This window comes from Filicampus tigris, chromosome 20 (genome assembly GCF_054856515.1).
Source record: "Filicampus tigris isolate MCC_2025a chromosome 20, RoL_Ftig_1.0, whole genome shotgun sequence".
Lineage (NCBI taxonomy): Eukaryota > Metazoa > Chordata > Actinopteri > Syngnathiformes > Syngnathidae > Filicampus > Filicampus tigris.
In genome coordinates this window covers 8,699,600-8,714,491 of record NC_141236.1, presented here as the reverse complement: position 1 = coordinate 8,714,491, position 14,892 = coordinate 8,699,600, and the positions used below count along the sequence as shown (strand labels likewise).

The 14,892-nt window shown below is 44.3% G+C and overlaps 3 protein-coding genes across 7 annotated transcripts; 1 reads left to right on the top strand and 2 right to left on the bottom strand.

Moving 5' to 3' along the window:
• Nucleotides 1-755: 755 nt before the first annotated feature.
• Nucleotides 756-3,096, bottom strand: pigh (phosphatidylinositol glycan anchor biosynthesis, class H). Of its 2 annotated transcripts, none has more exons than XM_086018447.1 (5): nucleotides 2,978-3,096; nucleotides 2,446-2,626; nucleotides 1,828-2,037; nucleotides 1,671-1,754; nucleotides 756-1,604 (listed from the first exon to the last, which is right to left on the bottom strand). In XM_086018447.1, exons 2-5 carry the CDS (start codon nucleotides 2,620-2,622, stop codon nucleotides 1,533-1,535), a joined length of 543 nt encoding a protein of 180 aa, XP_085874573.1. In that variant the 5' UTR covers nucleotides 2,623-2,626; nucleotides 2,978-3,096; the 3' UTR covers nucleotides 756-1,532. The 2 variants fall into 2 exon arrangements, with proteins under 2 accessions (XP_085874573.1, XP_085874574.1); XM_086018448.1 differs by having other exon boundaries at nucleotides 2,986-3,059.
• Nucleotides 3,097-3,337: 241 nt separating this feature from the next.
• On the top strand, nucleotides 3,338-10,209 carry zfyve1 (zinc finger, FYVE domain containing 1). Of its 2 annotated transcripts, XM_086019160.1 has the most exons (13): nucleotides 3,346-3,426; nucleotides 4,047-4,586; nucleotides 4,654-4,897; nucleotides 5,065-5,325; nucleotides 5,395-5,609; nucleotides 5,693-5,799; nucleotides 5,999-6,107; nucleotides 6,165-6,262; nucleotides 6,456-6,573; nucleotides 6,676-6,846; nucleotides 6,993-7,173; nucleotides 7,244-7,357; nucleotides 7,754-10,209. In XM_086019160.1, the coding sequence occupies exons 2-13, from the start codon at nucleotides 4,095-4,097 to the stop codon at nucleotides 7,987-7,989; spliced, it is 2,346 nt and encodes a 781-aa protein (XP_085875286.1). In that variant the 5' UTR covers nucleotides 3,346-3,426; nucleotides 4,047-4,094; the 3' UTR covers nucleotides 7,990-10,209. The 2 variants fall into 2 exon arrangements, with proteins under 2 accessions (XP_085875285.1, XP_085875286.1); XM_086019159.1 differs by having other exon boundaries at nucleotides 3,338-4,586.
• wdr21 (WD repeat domain 21) lies at nucleotides 10,003-14,450 on the bottom strand. Of its 3 annotated transcripts, XM_086019162.1 has the most exons (14): nucleotides 14,323-14,431; nucleotides 14,021-14,156; nucleotides 13,833-13,921; nucleotides 13,573-13,730; nucleotides 13,421-13,503; nucleotides 12,436-12,517; nucleotides 12,218-12,364; nucleotides 12,031-12,080; nucleotides 11,788-11,867; nucleotides 11,442-11,534; nucleotides 11,240-11,337; nucleotides 10,907-11,071; nucleotides 10,713-10,827; nucleotides 10,003-10,575 (listed from the first exon to the last, which is right to left on the bottom strand). In XM_086019162.1, the coding sequence occupies exons 2-14, from the start codon at nucleotides 14,137-14,139 to the stop codon at nucleotides 10,364-10,366; spliced, it is 1,491 nt and encodes a 496-aa protein (XP_085875288.1). In that variant the 5' UTR covers nucleotides 14,140-14,156; nucleotides 14,323-14,431; the 3' UTR covers nucleotides 10,003-10,363. The 3 variants fall into 3 exon arrangements, with proteins under 3 accessions (XP_085875288.1, XP_085875287.1, XP_085875289.1); XM_086019161.1 differs by having other exon boundaries at nucleotides 14,021-14,450; XM_086019163.1 differs by lacking the exons at nucleotides 13,833-13,921; nucleotides 14,021-14,156; nucleotides 14,323-14,431 and having other exon boundaries at nucleotides 13,421-13,528; nucleotides 13,573-13,714.
• Nucleotides 14,451-14,892: the final 442 nt, after the last annotated feature.

Sequence of the window (14,892 nt, the reverse complement as noted above, 5' to 3'; positions counted from 1 at the left end):
CAGCGGGTGGTGGCCGACGCCGTTCGAGGTTAAGCAACAGGTTGAGGCGATAGTAAAGACTTTAAGAACAAATCAGGTCAGGAAAAGTACTGAAAGGTAGAAAATACAAGTAATGGGGTGCAAAAGGAGTGCCAGTAATTAACAGTGCACACCTCTGCCTCGAGAAATACTCACATCGACATGACCTATAATTTACACTTAGGGTTGCCACCTTTGGATGGGAGCCTTGAGGCCCACCCTGGTTCCCGGCTGTTTTGCACCTCCGAGGGGGGCACCATTACGTTGTCAGGGGCCGCTCTTCACGAGGCCATAACGCCTTTTGCCGTTAAAAGTCACACCCTGTTGCTTGTTTTGTCAGCTTCGGGGGCACTGGGTTGAATCGGGGGTCCGACTCAGGGGGCCGCAGGTGGTGGGGGTGAGAAAATGAGGTAGGGTTGGAAAACAACAAGGCAGAGGTGGAGACTGGGCTGAAACACTCGAGGCTGACTTAAGATGCCTCATTGTTTAATATGAGCGTTGTGGTAAATATAGTGTAAAATTTTAATAAAGTTGTGATACTAAGGATAGAAAACTTTAATATTGCTCCTATTTAACATAAAGACTCGCTGTTTGTATTTTCAATATGATTGACATCCAAGCGTTTAAACTCATTCAAAGGAGTCAAGTTAGTGTGCGGTGCAATGCTGCCCCCTACTGCAGGAATATATGCAAAACAGTACAGGCCTTGTTGGTCAACAAATGGATAGATGCAAAGGTTTCTCTCACATTTTTACAAATATTTAATAACTGTCATGAAAACATATGTTGGGAAAAACACCAATCCATCATTATATTTATGATTGTTTCATTTTCTAAAAAGGTCATTTACAGATCTTGACACTAAAATTTCAAAGCTGGTGGATTTGAATTTACAAGTAAAACATAATGCAACCTTTTAATAAAATAGAGATTCTACCACAGTAACAAATTACTAACTGGACAGTTTGTTAGGTACACCTGCACAATCAAATAACCTTCACTTTACTGTTAATGCAATATCCGTTGCAGGTAGTACAGTTTACCCTTTTCCTGTTGGGCAGAATATTACTGAAATTTGGATTTGATTTTGAATAACAATGTGAACTTTGGAACACAACAATGTTCATTGTATTATTTGTGTTTCTTTTGGGGGAATAAAAATTTTTTTTAGGGCTCATACTCTGTTTGCGTTACAACGTAAAGTGTATTACCCGCAACCAATATGACATCACGGCATTGTGTGCAAAAACTAACAAGGGATGTTTTTAAATTTTGCCTTGAAAAAAATAACACAAAGTTGCATTTTTGCAACATTTTGGGTTATTTTATCATTTAGGTGTGTCAAAATTGACCAAGTATCTTTATAAGGGCAGGGGTACACAATTTTATGCAAGTGAATTTATTTAGTAACTAGGAAGGAAAAAACATGGCAAGAATGCACTTCTTATTATTAAATTAGTAAATAATATAGTAAATACAATAAAGAACGATCTGGCCTGACTGTGTGTGAGCTGTCAGCACTTTGACAGAATCTCCTGACAGCTTTTGTACACTTTAACCAAGCAGTTCAACCTTGGCTTTGAGCTCTGGAAAACAAAACAAATAAAAACAAATATGATAACTGTAAACGTCAGAAACTGCTAAATTCTCACCTGAAACAATGGCACCACGTTTGACACATCATCAGGAGCTGAGGGGTCCTTCAGCAGTATGCAAAGGTAGTAGATGATCTGATGCTGGTATTAAACACACAATTGAGCTTTGCATTGTATCAAACACAAAATGACAAAAATAATCATTTTTAATCACCATGTAAATGGCTTCGTTGATGGCCACATCCTTGACTTGGCTCATCTCGATGAAGGTGCTCGTCTCCCGTCCTGAAGCGTAGCTGGAGGATACCTGGATGCCCAACGAGCCGATAATGAGCACTGACTCGTGGTCCACCTTCACCAAATGAATGTGCAGCATCATTCCCAACAGGGTGAGCAGGATGGCGCCAGTGAGGACGGCTGTGTTCTACATGTAGAGGGAAGATGATGGGGGGGATCGAAACAAATTTTCACACAGAAATTGGTATGGGTATAGAGCAATACCAGCGTAATAAGACTTATACTTAATCCAATTCATATTACAGTGTTCCCCTGTGAATACCAAGGTCTGACGTGATAGCAAAAATTCCAAAGTAATTGAGACCTCCGCAAAAAGGTTTAGAATTTCCAAGAGATGCCACAAAATAGTGAGACAGTGGTCTGACGATATGAAACTCCTTCCTCCACTTCAACATAGTTCCTGGGGCACCAAGAGTTTAACACACTCCAAAACAAGCAGGATATGTGAATTCGGACATTTAAATCTTTAGAAGATAGGCAGTTTCTGAAGACGCCATTTTGTGATGTTAATATTTAATGTTATTTTACTACTCACTTCTGTGATGAAGAACACGGCATAGGCAGCTAGCCAAACGGAGCAAGTGTACGCCATCACCTTGCCGATGGACACTTTAGGCGAGCTGACAGTAAACTCCCGGCAAAAGCTGCAGTGCTTTTGACAGTACAGGGAGATTGGTTTGCCATTATTGTCCGTGTAGGCTTCATCTTCCATTTTCCTGACAGAAATAATACAAGTTACGACTGAAGCTAGGTGGTTAGCATTAACCTACAATTGGCAGCCAAGGTCAGCAGCAGTAAACGAATGTTTCATTTTACCACCACAATGGGTTAGGGCAAGCGAAAACAACTTTTAAGCCTGTTGATGAAGACGGTTAGTTTTTAAAATACAAAGCAAGACGACTTTACAACATTAAATTGACGAATAAACGCGACTGATAGGAAAGACCGGCCAAGGATCGGATATTTGCTTTGTGCACCAGGGTGTCCCGGTTAGACCTGAGTGACTGTCAAATAATACAATTACCTAACTATTTGTTAATTACTAGCGCCATACTGGTAATACACACCGATTCACCTAAAATGAGCATGTAATGAATCGAGACTTATCGGATATAAACGACAAAGTGCGTTACGAGTTAACGTCAACAATTACATCGGTGTACGCCGGACACTGTTAGAAGCGAACACGCTTGATAGCTTGAAACGCAAAGCATTGTGGGAAAACCGTTAAACGCCTTGTAAATAAAATTTAAATATCACTTGAGACAAACGACTCACGTCAAAATGTATAACCATTTGTATAAAATATTTTTTAAAAATACAATATTTTAAATATAGCAACAATGAAGCATGCAGTGTGATTGATTTAGCTTAGCAGCAGGCTAGTGTTGTCCTACATTTCCCAGCATGCATTGCTGACTTCTCACCCCTGGATAAAAACAAGCCGATCAGCTGATGTAAAAGCAACATCATCTCCTCCCGGGATCTGACACAGCAATCTAACTTTCTCGCCGAGGTTAGTACGTGGCACCGGGGCGCTATGCTCCGTTATTATTAGCCAGCGTACACTTTTAGGTTGTGTCGAGGTGGCAGTTTAGTCAAGTCTAGTCCGCCGTCGTCGGCTGGGACTGGTAACCTCCGCTAGGTCAGCCGATTGACACGAAGGTTGTTGTTTTCCTACTCAAGTGCGACTACATGTACTGTAAATTATTATTAACGCAAAACCGAGTTCAGTTTATAAATAACCATGGTCACACTAGACGCTGTTTAGCATCTTGGCATCAACCCGTTTAAGAAAAGAAAAAAGATGCTGGAGCAGCTTTTGGTCAACACATTAGCTAATGACATTTATGTACATATGATTACTTTTGAGAATGATTGTTTTTATCAAGGTGCTCACATTACACACACTAGGGGTTAGTGTTAAAGCTATTTGTGGCATGATTGTGAGGTCTCTTGAGTAAACATTTCTGTTAACCACTTTTTCAGCAGCTGAAGAAAGGATTAAAGTAAACATAAAATGATAAAACACGAAGTAGAGTCTGACTAGATGCTATGAAAAGAGACTGCATGAACAACGAACAAAAGTCATTGTGGTGCTAATTTAGATTACTAGAACTATTTTCTCAATCTTAGGAATTTTCCTAAAGTGTGCTGATCTAGTCTAGTCCTCCATTATCAACCATGAGTAGTCAAGGTCCAGCCGGAGATAAAGGCATGAACACACCACTAGTCTGTCAAGAGAGTTACGCGTGCGGTGGGTCGGACGAGGCCTCTTTCGAATGTGACGAGTGCAGCAGCCTTCAATGCGCCCGTTGCGAGATGGAGCTCCACCGCCAGGAGCGCATGATTAACCACGACCGGGTTCGCATCGCCCCGGGCCACGTCCCCTTCTGCGACTCATGCAAAGGCGACGGCGGCGGCGGCTCGGTCACGGCCGGGCGGCTGCGAGCGGCCGTACGCTGCCAGGGATGCAAAATCAACCTGTGCTTGGACTGCCAGAAGCGCACCCACAGCGGTGGGAACAAGAGGAAGCACCCTCTCACCCTGTACCCCCAGGCCAAAAGTCCGCAGGAGAACAGCGTGAGCGCCGGGGAGTCTGAGCTGGACATCCTGAAAGAGCAGCTAGACAAAGTGTGCAGCTTCCTGTTGGTGGATGAGCAAGAGGAGATGCAGGTGAGTTCCTCGACATTCTTCTCTTGATGGATGTAGAGGGAGGGATTAATTTTAAGAGGTTTTCCAGGTGAAGAACAATGAGGAGTTTGTGAACAGACTGGGATGCGACGCAGACGAGCTACTCAAGGTGGTCTCCATCTTTGGGAACACCGGCGAGGGGAAGTCGCACACGCTGAATCACACCTTCTTTCTCGGGAGGGAAGTGTTCAAAACGTCCCCGACGCAGGAGTCCTGCACGGTGGGAGTGTGGGCTGCCATGGACCCGCTGCACCGCGTGGTCGTCATTGACACGGAAGGACTGCTCGGAGCTGGTAAGATGTAAATATTGTGACTTTTAAACCCACTTTTGGCTAGGTTCACAAGTATTTGGACGGCTTCTTCAGCTACACTGTAAATAAGCGTGAAATACTCCCGCAAGGAAGATTGGGCAAACATTGTCAAGCCAAGTCATCATCACGTCTCTATTTCTTGGACTCAGGGTCGAGCCTGGGTCAGCGAACCCGCCTCCTCCTCAAAGTCTTGGCCATCTCGGACCTGGTCATCTACCGGACGCGCGCCGACCGTCTCCATGACGACCTTTTCAAGTTCCTGGGCGACGCCTCAGAGGCCTACTTGAAACACTTCGCCCAGGAGCTGAAGGCAACCACCACACGCTGCGGCCTGGATGTCCCGCTGTCCACCCTGGGCCCCGCCGTCATCATCTTCCACGAGACTGTGCACACCAAACTGTTAGGATCAGGTAGAGTACACAAATGGAGGTCCTAAACCAGAAACGCATGGCGTTGACGTGACGTTTTGCAATTTTTAGACAAGCCATCCGAGTCGGCGGACCGCCTCCTCCAGGAGCGCTTCAGGAAGCTGGCTCTGTTCCCCGAGGCCTTCAGCTCCATCCAGTACCGTGGGACTCGCACCTACAACCCACCCACAGACTTCAGCGGCCTGCAGCACAGCCTGGAGCAGCAGCTGGACAACAATTCCACCCGCTCGCCCCGTTCCGCCGGCGTCATCTACAAGGCCCTGCAGGTCCAGCGACACCCCACTTACCTCTGCCAAGGAGTGATGTTATTCAGAGAGACTAACTATTGATGACCGCTTGATCCCTCCAGGTGCTGAGCGAGCGTTTCAGTGGCGATATTCCCGATGAACACATGACCAGTAACTCTTTCTTCCCTGATGAGTACTTCACTTGTTCCTGCATCTGCTTGAGTTGTGGGTATGTACAGTGCAGTAATAAAAACATGGACTTTTGTGGACCTTAGAAAGATCACAAAAAACACAAGTGGGTTCTATTGAGAGAAAAAAAAAAAAAGCGAACAGTGAATTTCTTCATCGTGGACCATGAATGATTACTGAATGTCCTTTCATCTATTTTTTTTGTTGCTAATGATTTTAAGGTGAACCTTCACTTTTAGGTCAAGCTGTAAGAGAAGCATGAATCATCTCAAGGAGGGAGCGGAACACGAAGCCAAGCACCGATGTCGCTACTCCGCGCAGTACGACAACCGCATCTACACGTGCAAGGTGAGCGTTGATGTTATGTTCATGAGGATGCAAGCGACGACATTGCCAACTTTCCAGGCCTGCTACGAGGGCGGGAAGGAGGTGATCGTGGTCCCCAAGACGACGGCCTCGTCCGACTCGCCATGGTTTGGCTTGGCTGTCTACGCCTGGTCTGGGTGAGTCACAGGAGGAAGTTGGATAGGGTTGGTTTGAGTTGGGCTGGGTCTGACAATGTACCAAACCACAGAAACAAAACTAGTCAAGTCAGCGGCATCCGCTAGTATTGGTGGATTTTTCCCCTCGCCGATATTTACCGTATAGGAACATTTTCAAAGGCCAACTCACTGTGTTTTTTTTTTTTCATTTTAGATATGTCATTGAGTGTCCCAACTGTGGAGTGATTTATCGAAGCAGGCAGTACTGGTATGGAAACCAGGATCCAGTAGAAACGGTAGTCAGAACCGAGATCCAGCACATCTGGCCAGGGGTGAGGCCATACTCAACTCAATGCGTTAGCAGGCGTCGTTAACCGGCCGGGACGCGCTTCCGCTGAACGGCCGCAACAACGACCGGATTGTCCTCATTTCAGTCTGACGGATTCCTGAAAGACAACCACAACGCCGCCCAGAGGCTGCTGGACGGAGTCAGGTACATCTCCCAGTCGGTTTCGGAGCTCAGCGTCAAGCCGGCCAAGGCGGTCACCTCCTGGCTCACCGACCAGATCGCTCCCACCTACTGGACGCCCAACTCGCTCATCCTGGTATGTACAAGGCAAAAAATGTATCACTAAATATGCTGAAGAGGTATTGAAATGATGAAAATGTAATCAAGTATTAGATTAAAACGAAATAATTCAGTAGTATTGTTTTCTATAAACATGACAATTTGCCATACTTCAATGTGTAGAAATGCCACAAATGCGCAGTGGACTTCCAAGCCAACGACACCAAGCACCACTGTCGAGCCTGTGGCGAGGGCTTCTGCGACGCCTGCTCCTCCAAAGTCCGCCCGGTCCCCGAGAGAGGCTGGGGTCTAGCACCCGTTCGCGTGTGCGACGCCTGCTTCCAAAACAGAGAAATCCCCACTGGTATGTACATTTTGCATCCTTTCCACCGCGATGTACAGAAAGATGGCTGACGTGTGAGTGTCGGCTCTAGAGCTCCTGGATGCGGCCTTGGAGGAGGAAGGCGGCACCTTGATAGCAAGGAAAGTCGGGGAGGCCGTTCAGAACACCCTTGGCGCCGTCGTCGGCGCCATCGACATACCGCTCGGTGAGAATTCCCCGAAAAGGATGTTCCGTTCTGATGACCCGAATTTGAACGCAAAACTGAGCATTCCATTTTCTTTCACTACCCTAGTAGTTAAGAAGTATTACAGTAAATTTGCATGAAAAACACTTGAAGGCCATAAATATTACAAAACAAAAAACAGTATGGCGATAAATGAATTTGTCTTGTACCGCAACAACCATGCATTCTTATCTTACCTGAGGCTTGCTCTTAACACCCCAAATCAAGTAAGCGAGTACTTGATGCCCTCCTACAAAGCTTTACAATAGCCTATAGCTACCACAACATGGCAGCAAAGCACTACTTTATATTAGATAGGGCTATGGCCTAAGCAAAAAAACATTTTTTTTTTTAAATCAACCTCTGTGTGTCCGCTAGGCCTGGTGAAGGAAGCGGCACGTCCCGCCTACTGGGTCCCGGACCAGGACATCCGCTCCTGCTGCGGCTGCCAGCGGGACTTCTCAGCTTCTCGCCTCTCCATCCACCACTGCCGCGCCTGCGGTCAGGGCGTGTGCGAGGACTGCTCGCAGGAGCGGCGCGCCGTGCCCTCCCGGGGTTGGGATCACCCGGTGAGGGTCTGCAGTGTATGCAGCCAGAAGTCTGGGGAACTCTAGCAGGACTTCAAAACCACATGGACCCTTTTCTCTCTGGTTCTTCCAGTTTGGGTTTATGACGGCATTTTCTGTTTTAAACTGTGGTCAGTCGATGAAACTTGAATATCATGAAGGAACTTGAGGGAACAGAATCACGTTTTGGACAATCGCTTTTGGACTAATTGCTATCGAAGATCAAGATTATTGTTCGGGTTATCACATCGTAGCCCATTCATCCTTTTCCTATACTGTTTATCGGGGTCAGAGTTAAGGGGTTGAGACACAGGCCACTGACAAACACGCAGTCATTTGTAACTACAATTTAGTTGTCACATTAAGTCATCAGTGGGACTATGATACAGTACTCTGCAAAAGCCATTATGATAGCTATGCTGTAATAACTATACAGTGAAGCCCAGGATATCCGCGGTTCGGCATTTTCGTATCCATCCATCCATTTTCTGAACTGCTTATCCTCACTATTTGTGGATTTTTTTTTGGAACCTATTTGTGTTTACTGAAAAACGCACAGGCCAAAGCAATAAAAGTATTTATTGCAATCTTGGTGCCAAGGAACTGTACCGAAGTAAGGGTAGGAGCTTGATTTAACAGCACAGGTGTCAAAACTATCCTGCATGTTTTAGATGTTTCCCTCCTCCAACACACCTGATTCAAATAATAAGCCCAACAGCAAACTCACCTATTCACTGCTTTGGGGCTAAGACTAAACAACTAATAATATTTCTTTGGCCTTATTGTGGTACCTTGGTGGTAAGAAAGCATGAAGTTGAGGAGTTTTATTCAGACAAAAGTAATGCTTTGCCTCGATCTTGTTGCATCTATAAGCCATTGCAATACAGTGTGGACATTTTGTGGGGAGGGGTCAGTTATCAGCAGAATTTTGTCATTTGCCTCAGGGCTTGGTCTTGACCTCCAAATAATGGGGGAAAACTATACAAGTTGAATGTCACTCATTAGAGCGCAGACCTCCACCAAGGCTGAAATGGTCACACAAGTGTGTGAAGCGATTACTTGAGTAAGGATGTTTGTGTTTCTTTTTATCTTGTTCCATTAATGACTGTTTGACTAATGAAGACAAAAAAAAAAAAATCCCATTATCTAGATTTTCACCAAAGGTTCATAGGTTATTAGCCCATGGAGGGAAAAATATCTCACTGTTTTTCAGATTTGGGCTTTGTCTATGAAAACAATATTTATAGTGGTGGAACTTGTGAAACTTTTGCAAAGTACTGTTTTTGGTCTTGCGCCTTCATTTTTTTTTTTGATAATCATCTGGGTTTATTGTTGTACTATATACTGTAGATGCATTCCAATATACAAAACATTTAAGTCATATCCACTCTAATAACACCACAAGCCTTTAGTGGTAAATTTTATAAAGGCCAACATTAATAGAAAGGCCTTAATGGTGACGAATTCCAATTGAAACCACACGCAATCATATAGACATAACACCTTCTTGTTTACACCGTTGGATGAACTTTTTAGCAATACGACATTGTTGAGGCTGGACCCTCAAAAACCTCACCACTCACGAGCGAGATCTTGAAATGACTTGAAACTTAAGCGATGCAAATAAATACTAAGTGTGAGGGAAAAGTTCCAGGGCTGGTGTCAAAAAAGACATTTCAAACACACAATTCAAAAGTTTTCTCTTCGGTGTGAGCCAGATGATCGACAAGCACGTCTACAAAGAGATCCTGCGGCGTTTGCTTCGTTTGATAAGAGGCCTAAGTGGAGGCAGGACAACACGCCTGCTCACACTGCCCGCCCTGAGCACCTGACAGTTGCCGGTTGAAAACAGCGCTGCGATGAAGCAACCTCCCTACTCACGGAAAGATCCTTGCAAGAGTGCATGAAGGTGTGGCAGAAAAGACTGGGAAAGTGCGATACACTCCAGGGGGAGAACCTTTGGAGTTTGGATTTGAAATCTAATTTGTGACACCAGTCCTGGAACCTTTCTGACATGCTTTTGAAGTATTTTTTTTCTTTGGAACATATCCTCAATCATCTGCCAAGGACTCATTTGCTGAGTTTTCTGGGATTTATTTGTGATAACAAAGTGGATTTTCTTTTTTTTCAGTACAGTTTAAAAATGTCAGATGAAGCGGCTTTAACTTCTTTTGTTTTTTGAACAAGTTAAAACACAAAGCTGAAACAAAGTGCTGTATATAAATAAAACATGAGCATTAAACAATAAAGTCAAAGCAACGCAAACAAGGGCACCGTGCTCATGAATTAAACAGCAAACTTGTCACTTTTTTTCCTTCAACACCACCGCAAACACAATAATAAACATTTTTGAAACTTAGTTATTATAGTGGTTGTAAAGCCAGATTCACGGTAATTGCAGCGTCCCGTTCAGTCAGACCTTCTACGACTCAGTCTCATCCGTGTTGTAGGGGAAGTAGTAGAGGTCTTTTTTGACAGCCATCAGCAGGCCGGGCACCCCCGAGCGGCCACCGAGGCGGGAGGAGAAGACCACGCTGGGGATGGCGTCGTTGGCGGCCGGGTGGGGCGACGGGATGGTCCTCAGAAGGTGACCGTCCCGCAAGCTCCAGCACCTCGTGTAGCAGTCCTGACCCACTGTGGGTAAAAAGAAGAATCTCAGTGCAACGCCGTGTTTGCAGTGATAGGACGGCACAAATACAAGGGTCTTTTTTTTCTCTTTTTTTTTTTTTAAACCGAAGTATCTGTACATCATAAGTACTTTTGTCTCCTACCAGCAAAAAGAAGGCCCTCGGGCTCACTGACGTGGATGGGGAGGTTGGCATGCTCGTTGTAGTGGCCCCGGTATTCCTGGACCGGCTTCCTGGCCCGTATGTCCCACAGCTTGATCTGACGCGGAGATCGCACAGCTTGTGATGTTGCTGTGGTGAAGGTGTAACCAAAAAAAAAAAAAAAAGCGATTCCTGACCTGGCCTGACATGTCCGCAGCAAGCAGGTAGTTCTCGTCCCGTAGGACGCGCACCGACGTGATGGCCGAATCTTGCCTGAAGCTCGTCGCCTTGCTGCCTCTAAACTCCCGTGCGTCCAGGCTGAAAATCTCCCCCGATCGGCAGCCGTTGAACAGCAACGGGACCTGCGTGGATCAACTGTCAGGTGAAACCGAGGTACACGCACACCAACAACCTGTCCAAATTTGACACCCCACCTCACATTTTCACATTCGATTGAGATGTCAGGACTGTATGTGCATCCTGTCTCGACACGTCGAACAACAATAAATCTTAAAAAGACACCAACTCACTCCAACACAAAACTGCTGAGCCAGAACGTCGCTGTCGACATTGACCGTTCGTTTCTTGCCCGTGACGGCTTGCTGCAGGACCACCTTCTGAGACAAACCTGCCGACAAACCAATGACATTACACCGTTAAATTAAAAAGGCTTGTACACACGTTGCTACAAACTATCATGGACACAAGTATAGAGTATTTTTTGACACTGACCCGCACTAAACAACTTGTCAAACTGCGGATGTGGACACCAAGCGCAGCACCAGGCTGTGGGGATTTTAAAATTGCAACGCATCCCTGGCTGATCTGTGGGCGGATGTGGACACTTCATTAGGTACACCAGCACATCCAATCTAGTTTTGGTTAAATGCACTGAGAGCTACTTCATGATACTTTTAACTCTTTATTTACTAGCCAAATGAGGTAACCAGACTATTAGGTTCAGCTCTTGGTATAATGCAGTGCAACTCTTACTCTGCTATAAACCACATTAAATGGCAAGTTTTGATGACAGATTGAAAAAAATACAAATGAAAACAATAATAAAAAATGATGTAACTTGAGTCAGAGTTGCTGAAGAGTGAAGCGGGAAGCAAAGTGATGTAGCCGGGCCTGTCCGCGACACCCACCAGGCACAGTCTGGACAATTCAGGCTGCAGTTAAGGGGTACTGTGCCGAAGCAAAACATAAGCAAAGCATACATTACATTCACCTATCACGGGTGGGTCTGGAAAATCTCCACCGTGACAAACAGGGTTTCACTGTACATCAAATATAAGGCAAGAGCATTAGCAAAGGATACAAAATGTGAGAGTCTGGATAGTTGACCGAGGCCAAGCAGAGGGAATTCACCTGAAACACATGTCAACACAATCAATCTGGTGATTGAGAATGGTTGTGTAATATCACACTTAATGGGGGGCAGGCACTCCAAAAACCCAACTATTTCTGTATAATTTTCCATAAAATATCCCCTTTCATATTTTCACCTTGCAGTTGGTGAAGTAAGGGTTGTCACACGTTTCCACAGACAGAGAGCCACTGATGCTGCTTGTGCTGAAGCTCAAGTAGCTGTACTTGCAGCCCCCGTGAGACATGTCGCTGACGGTGAACACTTTCTCGCACTTGGAGTCGGCCTGCGAGAGAACAACGATGAAATCCACCCTGCAGCTTCATAGGCGGAGCTTGCTTCGGCGCATTCACCGACCATGATGGTCCTGAAGTCGTCTGTGCTCTGGTAGTCCAGCTTGTGACGTCTCATGGCGCTGATCCTACACTCGTGAACCCGCCTGGAAGTGCGATGTTTAACTGGTCATGTGCATGTCAATGCAATAATTCCTGACAAATTTACATAAATTTGAAGGAATGTATTGTCACTAAGGTTCACAAATGCTTGTTGTTCCCACACATACACAGCTCGAAGTTACCTAAACTGGTACGAATTAAGGCTGGGCAATGAATCGATTTTATTGAATAATTCAAGTTTATTTGTCTTTTTATTTAAAAATTCCTTTTATACCAACTTTTGTAGTTCAAAGTGGGTCCCTGCTGATGTACACGCTCATCCCAGTGTTTCCTGACCTTTACTGAGATAAGTCACATATTTTACACAAGAAAAAACAAAAATAAAAAAATCACCACACAGCACCTTTGAAAATTTCACAAAAACTGCCAACATACATTAATTACATCAGTCAACAATTTTACAATTATTTTTCTTAAGCGATACAAATAAACATTTCTATATTTTTTTTTTGCAGTGATTCCGAATCCATTCTCATTTTTCCTCTTGTATTTAAGGTTTTTATAATAATAATAATATATGCAATATATGCTTAGTAATATTTATGAATTAAGGGTTAAGTTGAGCAACATGGGGATCTTTTTTTATGAAACATAGCTATAAAATACAACGCAGTGTAAAATTGCAGGCTTTAATAGGTCAAACTTAAAATGTAAATCACTAATACACCTGATCAAAAATACACTTAGGGACACAAAGCCTGATTAAATTTGCCGTTAGTCAGTGTATTGTACCTACTGCCACCTAGTGGAAGAACATTTAAGTGTTCTGCCTGTTACTATACGGCATTGGCATAGATTAGATATATGACATAGTATTATTACAAACATAGACTCCACAGGCAAAAATACAAATCTAAAACTGAGTATGGGCACCAACAATACAGTACCTGCAGTAGGACATCTCAGATAGCAGCCCAAAGTGTCGATTCTGTAGAAGCAAGGAAGCGTTGAACCCTGCCCTCGGTGCTTTCTAGAAGCAAAATAACACATTTTGACTAGTTGGATACACTCCATATTAATGTCATGTACGTTGTAATACTTTTGTGGGCTTGCCATCCTCTGCAAGCATCCTGGCTCTCTCTTTCTCTCGTTCCTGATCCCTCAGCTTCTCTCTGGTCAGAGGGTTGCAGTTGTTGTGACCCGGCAACAAGCGGAAATATCGGTTCTTCTCCGGATCAAAGTAGAAACCTGGCAGTTCTGATGACAGAAAAGACTCTTGTGCTATGCTTGTAGTGTATGTCAAGCTCAAGTCTGGGATTATTTTTACTAAGAGTACTTTTGGGGATGTCTGCTACTGACCTGGCGCCGCACTGCTGTCTGAGGAGGAAGAAGAGCTGGCTTGGTTGTCAGATCTTCTAGACGAAGGCCCTGCATCGCCATACCCATTCCTGTGAATATGGAATTTGCATGACATTTTACATAAATGACTGCGACTGTTGCATTTTAAGGAGAACAGAAATTTCCAAGCTCAAAAACTAGGGTTTTACCTGTCATCCCATGATGGTCTCCACTGTCTTCCTCGGTACCGTCCACGTCCAAGGTGCCGAGTGTAACCTTGCTGTCCTCTTCGGACTCGTTGGCCCTCTTTCCAGTTCCACTTCTTCATGTTGGCACTGGTCCAAACTGTATGGACACCACGTTGTTGTTTGTGTTTTTGTTGGTACTCAATCTCACGACAACGTGTTCCAGCGTGGAGCTAGCCTTCTTTCGCCAATGTTTGCGAGCTGTTGTGATGCTTCGGCTAACTTAGCGGCAACAAACACACTTTCAAGTGCTGGGTTTTATTTACCTGTTTGTAAGCTACATGCCAAGATTTGAACAATTTCGTAGTTTCAAGTAGTTTCCAAGCTTGCAAGACTAGCTTCCCGGACAGTGGGTTTCCGTCATTAGGTCCCGCCTTGAAATGATCGTCATTGGTTGATCGTTACCAACGGTACATGACGTGATCTTTTTTTTTCTTTTGAAAAAAAAAAGGGAGGTTTAGGTTTTATTTTTCTATTAAATATAAAAGAATACTGTAATGTAACAGATTATTATTATAATATAGCAATTTCGATTAATTAATACGTATCGAATAGAGTGTATTGTTCGGTTGTAACAGTGACTAGTCACCATTGGTCGATTGTGAACAATAGTAAATGACATAGCGAGCTCCCATTGGCTATTTTCTCCGTTGCTTTTATTCAAGTATATTGTGGATTTCTGGCTTATTTATCGGTTCATTGTCCCAAAACAATGTAAATTGACACTTTATTACTATAATATGCATCAACATTTTGTTACGTACTGGGTATTTTGATTAAGTGACTCGCAACGTGACCAAGGAAAATGCATTGCTTCTTATTTTAAAAATGTTACG

Bases quoted from the DNA above. Each gene is read 5' to 3' on its own strand.
- pigh (XM_086018447.1), bottom strand. From the start codon at position 2,622: ATGGAAGATGAAGCCTACACGGACAATAATGGCAAACCAATCTCCCTG. The intron at 2,038-2,445 runs GTGAGTAGTAAA...CTCTACATGTAG, and splicing joins CCGTGTTCTTCATCACAGAA to AACACAGCCGTCCTCACTGG. The intron at 1,605-1,670 runs GTGAGAATTTAG...TTTGTTTTCCAG, and splicing joins ACGTGGTGCCATTGTTTCAG to AGCTCAAAGCCAAGGTTGAA.
- zfyve1 (XM_086019159.1), top strand. From the start codon at position 4,095: ATGAGTAGTCAAGGTCCAGCCGGAGATAAAGGCATGAACACACCACTA. The intron at 4,587-4,653 runs GTGAGTTCCTCG...GAGGTTTTCCAG, and splicing joins ATGAGCAAGAGGAGATGCAG to GTGAAGAACAATGAGGAGTT. The intron at 5,610-5,692 runs GTCCAGCGACAC...TGATCCCTCCAG, and splicing joins TCATCTACAAGGCCCTGCAG to GTGCTGAGCGAGCGTTTCAG.
- wdr21 (XM_086019161.1), bottom strand. From the start codon at position 14,139: ATGAAGAAGTGGAACTGGAAAGAGGGCCAACGAGTCCGAAGAGGACAG. The intron at 13,504-13,572 runs GTATTACAACGT...TTTTGCTTCTAG, and splicing joins AGGATGGCAAGCCCACAAAA to AAAGCACCGAGGGCAGGGTT. The intron at 11,338-11,441 runs GTCAGTGTCAAA...GTTTGTCGGCAG, and splicing joins TGACAAGTTGTTTAGTGCGG to GTTTGTCTCAGAAGGTGGTC.